We start from the raw sequence: 16,941 nt of genomic DNA on the forward strand, positions 1-16,941 counted from the left end.
CTATGAAAATCCTTTGCAGTCTATCCTGCAGCCACTTTGTCCTCCCTCCTGGGCCTTATGACCACCACAGATTTTGCTCACTCTTTGCAAACCTTAGCAAGCAAATTGGAACTCATGTTCTTCAGGAAGCATGGATTTTTCCTTTTGATCAAGGGATTTAATGCTAATTCCTACCACTCAGATCTGATACCAAACTTTCCGCTGTTGTGACGATATGAAGCTAACAGGTTGTACTTTCAGTAAACATCAAAAGAGATGTCTTCTAAGAAATTTTTGAAGCTACAGTTTGACGACAGTAACCTCTTCTAGGGTCTTTTCACTCCAGCCCAGCAGAAACTATTTGAGAAAGATGCTTAACTTTAAACTACGGTGATCAAATTATCTTAGGCATCAGTGCAACTGTACCCTGAAGTGCATGTTTTTGAAGTGAGATTAAGCATACTTCTTCTAGACTAGGATTGCTCCAAACAAATTACTTAACGGTATAAGTATTACAATGTCAAGTGATGCAATCCATAACAAACACAGAAATAACTGCAAAAGAATGAATATTGACAAGTATAGTACAGAGTCCTTGAAGACACAGCAAAAGAGGTACTTAAAACTCAGCTTAGAAAAAGCTTTTTTCTACTTGAGTTTAAAAACTTGCTTACTTTCTCCTCCCTGTTCTAAATTACAAACAAGGTAGCTAACAATGACTCTCTACAGCAGTAGTCAGAGAAAGAAAAACTTTAAATACATTTTTGTGTCTCATTTCTTTCAGAAGCATTCACAATCCACCAGTATGTAGAACATTGAGTTCACCTAGCCTCAATGAGGAAAAAAAAAGCAACAGCTACCCCAAAACTGCTTATAATAACTGTCACATTTTGCTTTCTTTATAGAAAATATCACTTGATTTTGGTCACATCCTCCTGCCTCTAGAACCAAGATCTGGCGAATAAGGACTACAGGGTACATGTCACAAAGTGAGTGAAGAACCAGACACAGGAAACACAATCCCTACTCCTGCCAATACAGGTGATCGAGAAGGGAGAATATTCCTTAAATGCTTGCTATAAAGAATTTGGCCCATTATTCGGGGCATTAGCCTCTAAAACTGCACTGGTCTCTTCTATTCAGTAGCAAGAGCACAGATGCATTCACAACTCAGACACAATAAAATGCTAACTCAAAACTCCATGTTGGGGCAGCTGACACTCCTGAAGTGCAACCTTCATCCAAAAAGAAGACTAAATATTCATGGGATAACCAAACTCATATGAACGATCAGATCTGAACTCAGATTTTGTTGAGCTGTATACTGCATTCCTGCCAGCTTTTTAATGCTACATTAGATGCTGTGGTGGGTGTGACAGTTCACATATTGTATGTCCCACAAAAGCAGATCTGGACCATCAGCTGTAGCAAGCTGGGTGAACAATGCGGTCAAGAGCACCTGGCCATAATTTTGTTATGTTATCTTTATCTTATCAGCTATTATCTTTATGTAACACTATGAGGCAAGAACAGGCAGAGTCTGGTTTCACATGACCTCACATCTCAACATCAACTGCTTTTTCATCATGGGGGATGCTGTTGGAGCCTACAGACTCTTCTCACTACAAATGTGCTATCTAATAAGGATTGAACTCAAGTGAGCCATCTTTCAGCAAGGGCAATTCAAAAGGCTGTCACCCCATCAGCTCTCTTCCCGTAAGTTAGGTAAGAACTCAATATCTGGAAGACCTTTACCTTCTCGTCCCACAAGAATGGACATGGGGCAGAGCAAAATTGTACGAAGCCTGGCTTACTAAAAAGCAAAATCTGATGAACTCCTGCCCCTGACTACCTGCAATTTTAACAAGAACAGTGGAGACATGGTATCCAGCAGAGCCCAGAGAATAAAAAAAAAAGGAAGTTTCATAATGACTAAGAACAAGATGTTAAAATGGGAAGTATGGGTAGAATCTATGTTAAGATATAAGAGAAGGGTTCATTTTTATGACAGGAGAAGATTTTAGAAAGCAAAATACAATTAGAGAAACTAAATGGTGCAGCACAGAAGGGCAGGTTAGAAAGAAGTTATCGTACAGATTAAAAGGATTCAGTAGAAACTGAAAGCTTAAAAGTAAAGTTTTGAGCAGCTTTTGTTACACTTATTTCTTGTTCCTTTTCTGATTAAAGTATTGTGCTGAAGGATTCTCTCTTTAGCTGCCCATTTCAGCTTAAAAAAAAAAAGAATCCCATCACCCTTTTATCTTGGGAAGAAAGCTGACATTAGAGCAATTGGCAGTGCACTGCTCAATGTCAAGCTGCTCCAGGTCAGTAGTCAGACCCCTTCTGAGTCAACCTTCCAGCAAAAGACCTGAAGAAAAGGCATGGTTTTTATTTTAACATCTTGCTCACTCTCCTGCAATATATGTCCATAAAATGCTATCAAACGTTTCTGCTTCATCATATGATACAAGCGGCTGCTTTTAGAAAAAAACTAATGCTCACTTAGTTTCTTTTCATTGATTCAGGGAGAAATAGCCAGCAGCCAAAAAAAAAAAAAAAAATTAAAGAGAGTTAAAAACTACTATCATCTCAACAACAGCATCACATTAACAGCGTCAAGTCCATTTCATATTTCTAGAACCCTTTCATATTCAGTACCCACTTTGGCAGTACCAACGCAAAAATATCCATAGCTGACTATCTTACACCCATCTGTCCCCAGAAAGCAGTCAGGTGCCTGCACTACTATTTGCACTCAACATAGGTCAATGTATTTTGAGTTTACCCAAGTCTACTGGGATTACAGGTTTTGGTACTGCTGGCTGAACTCACACCCCTCTTAACCAGAAACAGCCATGGCTTGTACAGAAAGGCATTATTTCATTTTTTTACCAGGAAATGGAATTAGAACTAGTTTTATGCTCAAAACACTATCAGAAAATACTGGGCTGATCATCCTACTGGATAGTACCTGAATTTATTGGCCAAAATAAATCTTAAAAACCCATACTGAAAGTTTTTTCTCTAATTATCTGCTGAAATCAGACACAATCTCTTACTCTGCAGAAAAATGAAACACAACTGACTTCTAGAAGAGTCACTTTTTGGATGGCATAAAGCAGGTTATTGGTTATCTTTAGTGGAGATAGTGACATACGAGCACCTTTAAACAAGGAACTGTAAGACCTGACTTGGACACCTGTGCAATTTGTCAACAAAGAGTTGATCCTACACAAGGCAGAGAACTACTACTAGGAGTGTATTCTTGCAAGGAAATGTTGTGAAGAAATATGATACTTTCTTATTTTTAGCCTTGGGAGAAAAAAATAAAGAAGAAAAGAGAAAAAGAAATAGCTAGAAGAAAAAAACCACAAGAAAGCTAAACAGCAAATCTCTTTAAATATGCTTGAGGTAAATATCACGAAAAAAGAAGATGTAAGTGCCAAAAACTAGTCTTTGAAGATGAAACAACTTTGCAATGCTTACAAAGAAGTGAAGGAACAACCTTCTGATGCCCAGTCCATGAACTGAAGAAACATGCAGTAGACATTCTGTTGTTCTTTCTTGCCAGGACACCTGTTACATAACATCAGTTATTGCAGGTGTCTGCACCATAACCTAGCTGAGCCTCTTCCAGACCTGCACTTGTCTTCCTCCATGTATCCATCCTTACGGTCTACAGAGGGTTGTGTTGGGATTCAGTTGCAAGGAAGCTCTTTATACTTCAAGAAGTGTCACAAAAAAAGGCAAGTACAAACCCAGGTATCACTGGATGATGCACTGCCTCCAGAGCGTAGCATTGCTAATCTCATAAGTTTTTGGATAGTGTCACATCAGACATCCCTAACATAAGTAAATTAGTGCTTTGAAGATAAAGGAGACTCAAGAGTAAGTAATTTGAGTAGAGATAGGAGATTCATGGACACACAACTCATTACCATAGAAGTGAGTGTGGAAACAACACCCTAAGTAACCATCAAGTCTGCCTGGGCCACTTTCCAGGACAAAGGGAAGGAGGGAGTTTGGCCTTAACAGACCAGGCAGCTGTTTCCCACAAGCTGCACAGCCTTTCCTCCCCTCCAAAAGTTGACATGGAAGATGCAAGTAGCAAGTCCTTCACATAACACTCCAGCATTTAACTCGCTACTAAGCAGCTTGCTAGTTTATCTTAGCCAATCTAAAACAAAGGAAAAGAGTGCTGGGAGGGACCTTAGGAAGTCCTTCAGTCCAAGGCCTCTATCCCCATTCAGCACACATACTGGATGTCAGTCTGTTACAAAAGATATAACAGGTTAATGACACTTGTTCTTAGGTTTTCAGTGATGCATTTGTCTTCTGCACCACTGCACTGTCTGAGAGTTTCTATCATGTCTGATTCAATTATCCATCAATTTATACCCATTATTCCTCATATTTAGTTTTCAGAGCAGGTAAGGCAGATAATTCCTTTTCCTATAATAGCTCTTTTACTTACCCATATGGCCCTTTGGCTTAAAACCAGAATACTAAAAGGCAGCCAAGTTAGTAGATTTTCTGCTTCTGTCCTTTCTCTTCATATTTAACTACATGCTTCTCACCTGGCTTGGCAACCCAGACTCTCTCTCTTAAGTGGCAAAACAGTCTCATTTCAAGTCTTGTACATTCCATTTGGATGTTTGCCTTTTCACAACAGCATGACACTGAGTCACATTTGTCTGGTGTTCAGCTTCAACCACCAGTTCCTTTTCCAACTAGACAGTTCTTCCTCTCCATTTTCCACTTCTGCTGTTAGCTGCCTTCACACTAAGCATTCCCCTCTTGCACCATGCCACTGTGTTTCCTGCACCAGACTATTTCAGGCTATCAACAACCTTGGAAATTCTCAGCTTGCCCTTCAGTGTACATGCAATCACTCCCAGCTTCATGTTATCTAAAGGATTAATAAACAAACTCAAGAAGTCCAGCTCCATTCACGAATGCGTTTTCGTGTTCACATTAATTAAAAATAAAAAATAAAATTAAGTGAAATTAAATAAAAAGTAAAAATGTCCCATCAGAACATTTAAGCTTTTGACAGATCTTTATGCCACACATTTTTGGAGATGCTAGGCCACACCTATCCAACTCAAATAGAGACAAACAGGCATTTTCAGTAATAACAATTTTAGTGAAAATACCTGATGGGGATTGGATGGCATTTATCCAATCAGGTATTTCTTCATCTGCCTGCTTCGCCCCACTATATATTGTAATGTCTGTAGGATTTGTTGCAACAGATGTAACGTAATGCAAAGCACAGTGTGAAACTCAGAGCCAGTACTGCAGAGATGGTTCCCACCCCAATAATTTGCCTCCAGTTCATTGCAGAAAACAAAGCAGTAAAGTGTCATGGAACACAGTGACCATGGGGGGCCTCCATAAGGATCAGCTGATTCCTGGCTTTCCACAACTGCCCCACGCACCAAAACCGCCACAAGTTTGTTTCACACACATGACAAAAACACTGGAGGTAATCTGAACCCAAAGAACTTGCAGGGCATCCATGAAACAAAGGAAATGACAGGACAGCACTATCTCCCAGTCACTCTGTGACTCCCAGTGCCACTCCACTGTGGCAGCGGCCAGGCTCTACATGGCTGACAGAAGGGCTGGCTACCAACAGCCTGCAGGGACGTGGTACAGAGAATCCACAGCCACCGGGAAGTGGGCTGGAAGAACGGTTCAACTGAGCACTGACACATTTCTTTATGAATGTTTTTTTGTGGAAGAGCCATTACAGAAAGTTGTGGCTTTTGGCAAGGAGCTTGTTTCAAGGAGCTGCTGCCAGTGCCCCAGTGCCACCACCATGCCTGACTGGCCTTGCCTGGCCCTCCTGGCCCAGTGCTCCATGACAGCTTCCCAGGGCCATCAGCCCCCAGCCCAGCTGGGCCAGACTGCAGCTCAGCACAGCCCTGCCCTGCCATGGGCCCACATCCTGAGCCAGCCCCACCTGTCACCCCACTGCCTGGGGCTGCCTCAGTGCCCTTGGCTGCAACTGTCCTGGCTGGGGTGGCAGGACAGCCCTGGCTGGGACAGACTCGAGGGGCACAGTGGCAGGGGGCTGCTGTAGACAATCTTAGACCATCACTGACATCAGTTTAACTGTGAGTCATTACCCTGTAGTACAGAAGCAGATGAAGAAAGGCCGTTTTTGAGAGGTCATTCTTTATTCATCAACTACAACCTCATCAAGTGGAAAGACCAAGATGTCATCTACCCTAAAATCTATCACTCTTTTCCCAAGGGGGAAGGTTTCTGATAACTTGAAGACTTATCCTTAAAAGAAAAAAATGAAACTATTTGCAACAAAGTTAGCGCTGTGAAAATAGCTACAGATCACTCAAATACAGTTCAAATCTTAGAGCTTAATTTCTTTTAATCTCAGAGTCAGTGACAAGAAGGAATTAATGCAGATCTCCAAGTATAAACCTTCAAACATTGTATTTTTCTTCATCTCAAAACAACCACTAACTACATAAAAGGACAAGTTTATGCAAAAGGAGTAACTACAATGGCCAAAACATGAGAAAGACTTCAGTTTAAGGAGGTCTTCTCATCTAGTGACCCTTTTCAAAAATACAGTCCAGAAGGTTATAAGCCCTTTGAAAGGCTAAATAAGAATTTATATCCACATATGTATTTATATCCATAACACAACATATCCAGCAAGACAGATGTAGGAGCATCCCACAGTTTTCAAGATAATCCTGGGAATCCCGTGCCCCACACCAAAGGTGGTTCATTTTCAGTTGGCTGCTGCAGCACAAGGTTTATGAACCACCACCCTGACCTCTGGGGAGGGAGTTGCCATCCTGTAAGTGTTCAAAACACCTATGAATATGGCACTGGAGAATGTGATTTAGTTGTGAACATTGTGGTGGTGCTGGATTGACAGATGGACTTGATCTTAAAGGTCTTTTCCAACCTTCATGATTCTGTGAATCCGAATGTGTAAATTTCAATAAATGTAGCCTCTTCCAAGTAGTTTTCCTGGGCATGAACTGACAAGACTACCACAGTCCAAGCCCTCTGTCAATAGGGTGCATCCAGCAGCAGACAGCACCATGACATCAATGGAAGAGTCACACGCCCACAGCTACATGCTGACCCCAGCACTGCACACCTACAGATGCTCCCTACTCAGAAGTTAACCACCTTTAATCTACCTTTCAAAAAAATGTAGAGATGACTATGTGCACAGGATAGGCAGACTTTCCACAACAGTGAATTTTGTAAGTAACTTTAAAAAAAAAAGAAAAATATTCTCATTTTTTACTTGAATTTCATTTTTCATACACACCCACCTCCCTGCCATATGTAATCAGAAATGAATCACAGTTATAACAGCAGCTGCTTTAAATCTTTTTCTGCTTTTTCTTCACTAGAAATAACACCTTCATTTGTGCCCACTGGTGGGCTAGCAGTATCTTTTATGTCAGTCCAATAATTTTCCCGTCCAACACACAGTTGATTGCCTCCATCCATCCAGACACATACACAGTATTCTTCCTCTGTGTATCCCTGTCCAACATGATTTTGGCATCCTTACAGTGTGCCTCATTGACTACACTTCAACTTGCCCTGTTTTCGGGTGCATAGTTACAGCTTTGTATTGCTTGCTGAATAGAAGTAGCTTGGTTTTGTTCTTTGTCCTTAACACCACATATGGTTTGTCAATACAGGTCATGTGAATCCCTCATGTTATTCAAGAAAGCAGAATTGAAAGCATGTTTTCTGTCATGTTACATGAATACCAGTTGTTTTCACAGAAAATAAGGACATAGTCCAAGAGTAATTTATACAGACACAAAATCAGCTGTGGAGCTTCCTAAGCTTTTGCTCCTGCAGTCCGTCAATCAAGGAACTCTGCCTTAATTTTTAAATTACCTTCTCAGGTATGAGTTCATTCATTTTCACACAGAGCCAGTGACTGGTTAACATCCTCTTCTTCAAAGAATATGAAGAGGGAGCTTGGATAAGCTCCTAGAAATAATGTCTTGCTACAAGGAACTGAGATGTCAAATGATAGTATCCTCATGCATTTGTCTTAGCCATACATTCCTTTTGAGTCCATCTGTCTGTTTTCTAATAACATGCCCAATTTTTGGCAGTAGTTGAAAGAATGAGGTATTTCAGTGATTATTACCTCTAGTCAGGATGTATGACTGTATCCATGATTACCTTCCCTTTTAAAATACCTTGTATTTCCAAACTGCTAAATCCATCTACTCCAAAATTTTTGAAGTTTCAGCACAGGAGGGAAGCAAAACTCTTTTATGAACACTAACATGTAAGAGACATTTCCAGTTTCTTTTAAATCTAGGGCATCCAGGATAACTTCCTGTGACTTAGCAGTCAATGCAGAGCTTGCAAGTCAACTCCACCATTAGCATCCTCATTACACTAAGCAGAGAGGCTGATTTCCTCTCTAGGCTGACTTAAAGGTATACAGACAGACATGGAAGCTGTTTGCTGTCCTGTTTCTGAGATGTGGACTAAAGGACACTAGTAGCTGTCAGAACTGATCTACTTTAAATGACCCCATCGGTACCTACAAGGAGAAAACATTCATTTTATGCAGTAACAGATCTAGGAGCAAATATGCCTTTTCTCTGTAAAAGGCTAGGCAGGTGTCTATGGAAAAGACCTTAATCTGCAGCACTTACAGATTTTCCTGTCTCAAGTACTGACTAAAACAGATTCTCTTTTTAAAAGCAGGGGGGAAAAAAAGTGCTGGTTCTTTTTTCCTGTAAAGTCTATCTAAATACCAAGTTATTCCCCAAATGTATGTTTAAGGCAGAGGTATGAGCAAAAGAGACAAGGGAACATGGCAAGATAGCTAAGCTGCACTAAATTTTTTAATCAATAAGGCAGTCATATGCACTTTGCTTTCTTCAGTGACAATGGAAGCAGGAAAATGTGCTCTAAAGCCATTAAAACCTCCTGAAAAGCACATCTAGATTTTCTAAGACGTATGAGATATAAAGCCTTTGCACAATTCACTTATTTAGCACAACTTCAAGACCTTAAGTCATCCTGTAAAAGCTTTGCAAAGTAGTAATGTACATCTTTGAGATGTATTTATCATACTTTCCTGAAAGTGTTGGGATACTGTCATTATAAGTAACTTCTACATAGAATGCAAGAGCAGATTATATAAATACGCATTCTTTCCCAACATTTCCCATGGTTACACAAGTCAAAAGCAGCTAAGTTCTCTGATGACATAAATAAGAACAAAGTATATCAGCATCACTTTATCCGCTCAGAGTCACAAAATTTGGGCCAGATATTTCTGAAGCAGAATCTGACATAAGTGACTAAGTAGCATTCATACTTTTCTTTCTCTAGAACTTTCAAATATCGACATCAATCTAGTAAGATGAAAGCCTTCAGATTCTATTCAGGATTTGAACCAAGAGCTCCTGCACTGTTAGGTGGTACCATGTATATGGCACTCTTTTTTGGCCCAGCCTGACCCAAGAGCTCCTCCTCCAGCCTCCTTGCTGCTGGAATGCTGCCTTCCCATCTGACTGTCCATGCTCTTGGGAACAGAAAATACTAGAAACTACTTTAAATATTTGCTTAAACTTCTTCAGGGTGTCAAGATTGCTGAACATGGTCTTAGCAGCTCCGTCCTGAGAGCATTCCGCTGTACAGCAGCATGTTCTTTAAAGATGGCAACTTATGGCACACTGCTTCAGAGAAACACTCTGGAAATTCATAAAAGCTATTTTCACTGTCTAAATGCAATTCAAAGAGGATCTGCTATGCTCTTTCAGCATGGAACATTCTTAATATTTTGTCTTTAATTCTAGGCTTAAGAAGAGGGTTTGGAAGGCATAGAAAATGAAGGAAACAGTAGCACTAAATGTTGAAGTCCTCAAAGACAGAAGCAATAACTTTTGCTTAGATTTCCCTGCTATTGCTGCCACCCTAAAACATAACTCTAACATGGCATCCTAACAGTAAGAAGTGCTCTTACATCTGAGGTCCTATTTTCTGGTTGCTGAACTACATGGATATAGGACACATTGGATCCTAGGAAGAAAACTACCCCAAACCAGGAACATCCAGCTGCAGCAATACCAGGATATTCACACATCCAAAGACCCCAAAAAAACAAGAGCAAGTGTATTATAACAACAGTTCCTCGCAAGATTACTGAGCTTACAAGGGAAAGCACCACTCAGAGCTACCCCATTCCTAAAGAAAGGAAGAGCACACCAATTAAGTCTGAGGCAGGAGGGACCAGAAATTAAGGGCTTATCTTGAGTTACTGGCATACTGGCTTGTAATAGTAGTTGCTTGCTCTCTCTCTCTCCTTTTCAATTATGCTTTCCCTATCCCAGCAGCAATTCATTCTCTTATTCTTTCTGCACTCTACAACTAGGTCAAAAAAGCTTGGATCCAGCATTTGATCATGGATGACATCTTTTTAAACACACATGTTGACCTACCCATGGACCTGCTGTAGCCAGGTACTCTTTGTGAAGAAAAGCATTTCAGCAACTACCCCAAGACCTCATATCCATTAACCACATCCCAGTACCTCAGAACTTATATTACTGCCTTGATGTTTGTGACAGACACTGGTTTCCTCAACCTGATTTCATTAGAATTACACAGTGCTACAAGTTACCAGTTTAAAAATCAGGGTATTAAATCATATGGTTGAGAATTTTCTCACCCACTAAAAGAGTGATGTGCAAAATAGTTAAACAGGAAACAACACAAAGTGGCAGCAAGCCATCTGTTCTAACCTCTATGTTAAAGTTAACAGCTATTTTGGATTTCAACAAAGGAAGTCACCTAAAGCTATTAACATTGAGGTGGGTTTTTCCCCCCAGGGAATCTAAGCACCCACTATTTTTATTAAATGGAAAAGGAACAACAGGAAGTGGAGATCCCTGAAGAAGAGGCAGAAAACAAAAAATCTGGGACACGAACAGCACTGTGTTGCATAGCTATGCCAGTCATTTATCTCCGGGCACAGAAGTTAAGCCAGACCTTTCCCAGTTTGTCAGAACCTGCACACAAGCAAGGCAGCATCACCACACATACATGCAGTGACTGACTGCAGACTGAGGACATACTCAACCATCTAACATATTGCCAGCAGCTTCCAGCATATCTGGGTCTCAAGTGTATTTCTGGGATGAAGTATCAGTTAGCCTGTCTGTGCTCAAGATTCATTCTGGAGATGGATACAATGCTTTTTAAAGACATAAGTTTAATATTGAGGCTGGGAAGGCAAAGTAATAAGCAATCTATTGAAAAGAAAAAAGGGAAGTGGTAGTATTTTCTACTTGTAGTTAAAAGGCTACAAGCTTTAGAAGTGGCTCTATTTTTTTCTCTTGGGAGCTTTAGCTCACTCAATAACTAACTCAAACTTATTCCTCTGCCACACACTCCCTTTCATGAAGGGGCAGTCTCCCAAACCAAAGAGCTTGACACTAGGTTGATCCTAGTGTGATTCAAGAATTTGTCTCCAGCATCAATGAGGCTGAAGTCTCATAAGACATTTGTCTCCTGGCATCAGATGATGTCAAGTACTTTCCCCTAAGCAAACCTTGAGACTTTGATCAAAAGGCCATGCTCTAAAGTTTTAGTGCTAACCAAAGGTAATTTTTATCTTGGTCTCATGCAAACTTATTCCTTTTAATCTCAGAACCTAGAAAGAAAGAATTTTACATCCAACACATTTGAAATGAGAATACAGTTTTCTTGGTGCTTTGTCTAACACTGTATTTCTTGCTTGTATTCCAAAAGGGGCTGAAAGACATGCTGTCACTGCAAAGCACCTCAGTAGAGACCTCTTCCTCAACAAGTATAGACACAAACTTTTGTTGCTTTGTTGGACACCATTCTGACACAATGGTGCCAGCACAAGTACATTCAGCATGACTCTATGATGATATCTGCAAGGCCTAAAGCCAGCCAATGTACAAACTAGATTTTATAAGAGCCCAGTTATATACAATGCAGTAGTTTCCACAGGCTGCAATTTAAGTAGTCAAAAATAAAAATATCACAGATGGTACATGTTTCCCGCATATCAAATCAGGACACTACCTGAACTTCTGCCAAACCAAATCACCATTGTATGAAGAGCACGCAGCATCTATCATCATCATCATCACCATCAACACAACTAAAGGGCAGAAGAAACCTCTGCTGCATCTATTAGTGGGAGGAAATATTCACAGCATTATCTATACACCTTCCTCAAGGGACATCTGCATTGTTCCTGTCAACCATAAATCTGACTCCCTTAGTTCAAAGGAAATATGAATTCCTGAATAAACAGGTCATCCAATTCCTTTCCAAACCAGTATTAAAGCACTAATCCCAGCTCTGCCTGTGTTAAAAAGGATATTACTATAAAGCAATGATATGAAATTATAAGCCATCAAAGGCAGATAAGCTAAATGATAATCAATGCTGAAATATCACTATATCATGAAGCTTATAGTCCAGAATGTCATCCTAGGTATGCTTAAGAACCTTCACTAGAACTCAGGAGGTTTTTACAGAGGCACATAACAGTGATTTTCAAGCATTTTACAAGGTTCAGCTATTTATAGAGGCAAACATAGCTCCTATTTGCACATTTGTCAGAAGCACAACTGAACTTTCTCTGGGCTCCAGTGCTAGCTCCACCTTCCTCCCAAACCATCCAAAGCTGCTTCCTCAGATAGGTTCCTGCCTACCCCACTGCACAAATTTCGGCACACTACACTGGGTGCAGCAACACTCTTTGGCATTTACTTTTAACAGCCAAATGAAGGAATTAAACACTACCGAAAAAAAGAAAAGACAAGCAACCTTAGGACAGGCAAACTGTCAATTCAATTGACAGCAATCATCCTATCCTATTCTGAAATGCACATGTTGAAGTTCACATCCTAGCTTTTCATAACCATTAACCTGTTCTTGCAAAGCCTTGCCGCTCTGCTACACGGTCAACTTGGCTGTCAAGGCCTGCAGATCTATTATATGTTATAATGGCTCCCTCGGCTAGCCAGCGGTGTAACTTGCCACACAAGCCACTCCACGGAGATCTCCGCGCTGTGCACTGCTGCTGCAGGTCGCGCTGTGTCATTTCATCACTCTCCTGATATTCCCTCTGGCCAAAAGCCATGCAAGGGGGGGTTAAGTTTAAGGACGGCTGCATGGAAAACCTTGCAGCCAGGGGGAATCCCAGTCCCAATCCCAGAGTCCAAGTGCACAGCGCAGGGCAGGTGACCAGCGGCTTTCCCCTCCTGAGTGAGAGTGGGGACGAGGAGCCAGCCGCACACGGGAGCGGAGCCACAGCGGGGGCCTGGACACCCACCCTGCTCGGGTGTCATTCCGCGGGGCACCCTGCGCTGCCGGCGCACCGCCACAGCCCCGCCGGGGAGGGGATGCCTGTGACTAAGCACACGCGGCCTCTCCTCGCCCTCCCGCTCACCGCCTCGGCCGGGCTCTCAGCACCGGCGCGCCCGGCCCTGGACACCAGCGGCCGGACGGCGGGGCCGCTCCCGGGAAGGGGCCGGGCAGGAGGCACCTGCCATGCTCCCACCGCGAGGCCCGGCGCCGGGCAGCAGCCCCAGCGGCAGCCGGGCCCGTGTACTGGTTTCTCTCCCGTGGCTGCACCGCTCCGCGCACCCCCCGCTAGCATCCCCACCGCCGCCCGGGCCCGCCGCCCCTGGCCCCGGCAGCCCGCTCTCCTCGTACCGCTGCTATCCTTGAAATGAGGGGGTGGGACGTCTCGCAGCGACCGGGTCCATCCCCCCCTCTCCGCTTCCTCCTCCTCCTCCTCCTCCTCCATAGGGCCGGGGCCGCCCGGGACGGCGCTGCTGCCGCAGACCTGCCGCTGCCGCCGCCGCTCCGCCGGGGTGGCCGCCGCCCGGGGAGCGCGGCGCCGGGCCGCCCTGCTCCGCGGGCTCGACACTGCCAGGCGCCCCTGGTCTTCCTCGTCGTCGTCCTCGTCCTGGGAAGAGGCGGCGGAGCGGGAGTCGGCCGAAGTGCTGTAGAAGGGGTTCCCGCTGCTGTCCTGGCCCGACTCCCCGAAGACGTCGTCGGAGATCTGCAGGCTCTCGTAGCGGGATCGGGCCGCCTCCAGCAGCGATAGCGCCTTCCTGCGCGCCGGCCCGCCGCCGCCCTCCGCCATCATCTCGGCCGCCGCCAGCAGCCGCCCGCGCTCCCCTCGGCCCGGCTCGGCCGGGTCCTGCGGCCGCAGGCAGCAGCCCAGCAGCAGGAGCGGCTCGGGCACGGCAGCGGGCAGGCAGCGAGTAGGGGAAGCCCCACTGCCGCCGCCACCACCGGGGCTGAGCCCTGCCTCCCGCTCCCGCCCGCACCACCCGCCCCTGTGTGTGTGCAGGGACATGGGGGGAAGGAGCCAGCTCAACATCTCCAAGTACCACATCCAGCCAATTGCCGCGGCACTCCGCGCTCGGGAGGTGGGGTTATATGGGCGCCGCGGGCCAGCGCGGGCCGCCCCCCACCCGCCCCTCGCCCGCCTCCGCTCCGCCCATTTAAAACCACAGCGCCGGCTGCCGCGGGGCCGTCGCTGCGCCCCGACGCCGGGAGGGGGTCTCTAAGCCCAGCGCCGCTCCCTCTCCCCGTCCTGGCGCCGGGCCTGGCCCTTGGTCCCAGCCCCCATCCCGGTGTCCGGGCCCGGCCCCCGATCCCGGCCCCCGATCCTGGCCGGAGCTGTTCGCCGCCGCGGTGCTGAAGCGGCGCAGGACAGAGGCAGGAGCGCTGGCCTCGGTGCCAGCCCGCCGTGCGGGGAGCGGGTGAAGGGCTCCGGGAGGGCTGGAGAAGAGCGCCGAGGTGTTAACCCGCTGGGTCCGAGCCCCGACAGCGTGGCCGGGCCACACTGCTCGTCATGCAGGACAGCGTGAGCAGTGGGGACCGTCATGTTGCTGCCCCAAAGTAGGGCACAGAGCTCCAGCGCCGGGGCGGCCCGTGGAGGAAAGTGGGGAAAGTGCTGGAGCGCGGGCTGTGGGACACCTGGTACCTGTCCAGCTCTACCACCCGGCTGGGGCTCCGTGCAGACTTTGACTGGCTTTAGGGGACACACACGTGCTCCTGCCTGTCCAGCTCTCTGCCGGTGTGGGGCTCAGTGCCTCCAGTGCATACTTTGGTTTCTCAAGTGAGTATAGAGTGAAGTAACCATTCTTCCAAAATCGCCACCGATTTAGAAGCAATATCATGCACAAGAAAAACGAGAGAAGTGAAAACACCCGTGCCCTGACTGGGTTAGTTTAACATGATTCTGAAGCATCCCTGGAGTAATCTAAGGATTTCATACAGCAGCTGATGCCCCTGGTTGTGCAGCAGTCAGAATGGTCTCTCTGATGTTACAGGAATGTTTGAAATCTCTGATCAAGGTTTATTATTTGCTATTGGGCATCCCACTGTGCTGGTTACTGTACAAACACTCATTAGGACGACAGTCCTTCCCTCCCTTGTCAACAGCAATAGCAGCTATTGAGCCTACCCTTTCACAGCACTGCTTTCAAAATAAACAGTAATCGGATTTGGGGGGGTCGAGGGGGGTAGTGAAGTTTATTATTTGCAATTTTGATGCAAACTTTCAGTGCAGGTTGGTGTGAAGGTCTGTTAGTGCTACAGATTTAACAAATTTTATAACACTGAATGTTTCTGTCTTTAGAAAAGGAAGATTAATGACCTTCTGATGATTCTCAAGGACTCTAGCACAACATTGAAAATTATAAAAGCTGGACTGTGTAGGTATTTAAAAGACCAACCTTATGTTCTATTCAGATATTTTAAAGTTGCAATAGCTTCATTAAAACTTTAAAGTTCTATATAATGTATACAGGCAAATCCAGATGAAAAAATCCATCTTCTGCCTCCTTAGATAAACAGGAAGGCCCAGTGTATTTTGAGGGATGAGATTTAGGTTGCATTTCTACTTTCAAAAATGTGAAAACTGTCTTACTGATTATATTTTAAAAATCAGTATGTTTATATACAAACTTTTTTTTAATTGCAAGCTCAGCCAACTTAGCCTGTGACTTGAGCATTGCACTGGCTTGATCTCCTTGGTCACCAGAAATCACAGCTCTGTAGGCCAAGCTACCCTTTTCATTGATCCATGCTACCCTGTGTCTTCAGAATACTGTGATGGGAAGGCATGATTTGACATCATAAGAATCTTTCTTGCTGGTAATGATGAGTGACTGACTATCTTGAACCTCACGAATCCTCTTTGCTTGGTTGGCATGTAGAAAGCCACAGACTCCTCTTCATAAATGTTGTCTGTTTTGTAGGTGTTCTCATGAAACAAAAAAAAATAGGGATGGCTTTTGTTGACCTCACACACAATGGTTTTTAAGACTGAAAAAGCCATTTTAAATATGCTGACATGTATGTATGACATATGTAGTAGGGACATTGAAACAAATTTTTGATTTTTACATGAATGGAGGCGTCCATCCAGGTGATATAGAATTCACCTGGGCATCCAGGTTCTATGGAAGTGTCCATGGATGGACACCATCCATGTCTCAAATGTCAAATATCTTCAAATTTGCTGATTCTTTTCTGTGAAACACAACAGCTGGAAGGACTGCTCCAAAGCCCAGGACAGAAAGAGGTTTTTCAGAATGGACTCCCAGGAAAAGATGGATGGGAACTGTCCAGAGACCGAAGAAACCCACGTAGCCCTCTCTAGCTGCTGATTGCAGCAAAGATAATGTCTCCAGCTCGTGCCTGCTTTGTGCCAAAAACAGGCTCCCATCCCAGCTGGCTGATGCACACTGCCAGAACCGTCCCACCTAATGGCCAAAATGTCAATTTCCATTTTTTTAAGAGAGTGATGCATACAAGAGCTCTGGGAGGAGACTGCTGCATTGATGGAGAGAGGTGGGACTAACCCTTTCATCTACCAATCCAACATGACATTTTAATGATGGAGTCTGCTGCTACGCA

At 44.4% G+C, this 16,941-nt stretch overlaps 1 protein-coding gene across 1 annotated transcript in view; it reads right to left on the bottom strand.

Annotated features, from left to right (window-relative positions):
* The window catches only part of PGBD5 (piggyBac transposable element derived 5), a gene marked incomplete at both ends in the record, with an annotated part of 59,604 nt that extends 45,197 nt beyond the window's left edge, over positions 1-14,407 (bottom strand). The window contains one exon of the mRNA XM_084202503.1: positions 13,717-14,407. Coding sequence (XP_084058629.1) covers positions 13,717-14,407 — 691 coding nt within the window. The remainder of the gene's footprint in view (positions 1-13,716) is intronic.
* Positions 14,408-16,941: the final 2,534 nt, after the last annotated feature.

Source organism: Fringilla coelebs (genome assembly GCF_963513975.1).
Source record: "Fringilla coelebs genome assembly, chromosome: 3".
In the NCBI taxonomy this organism is placed as follows: domain Eukaryota; kingdom Metazoa; phylum Chordata; class Aves; order Passeriformes; family Fringillidae; genus Fringilla; species Fringilla coelebs.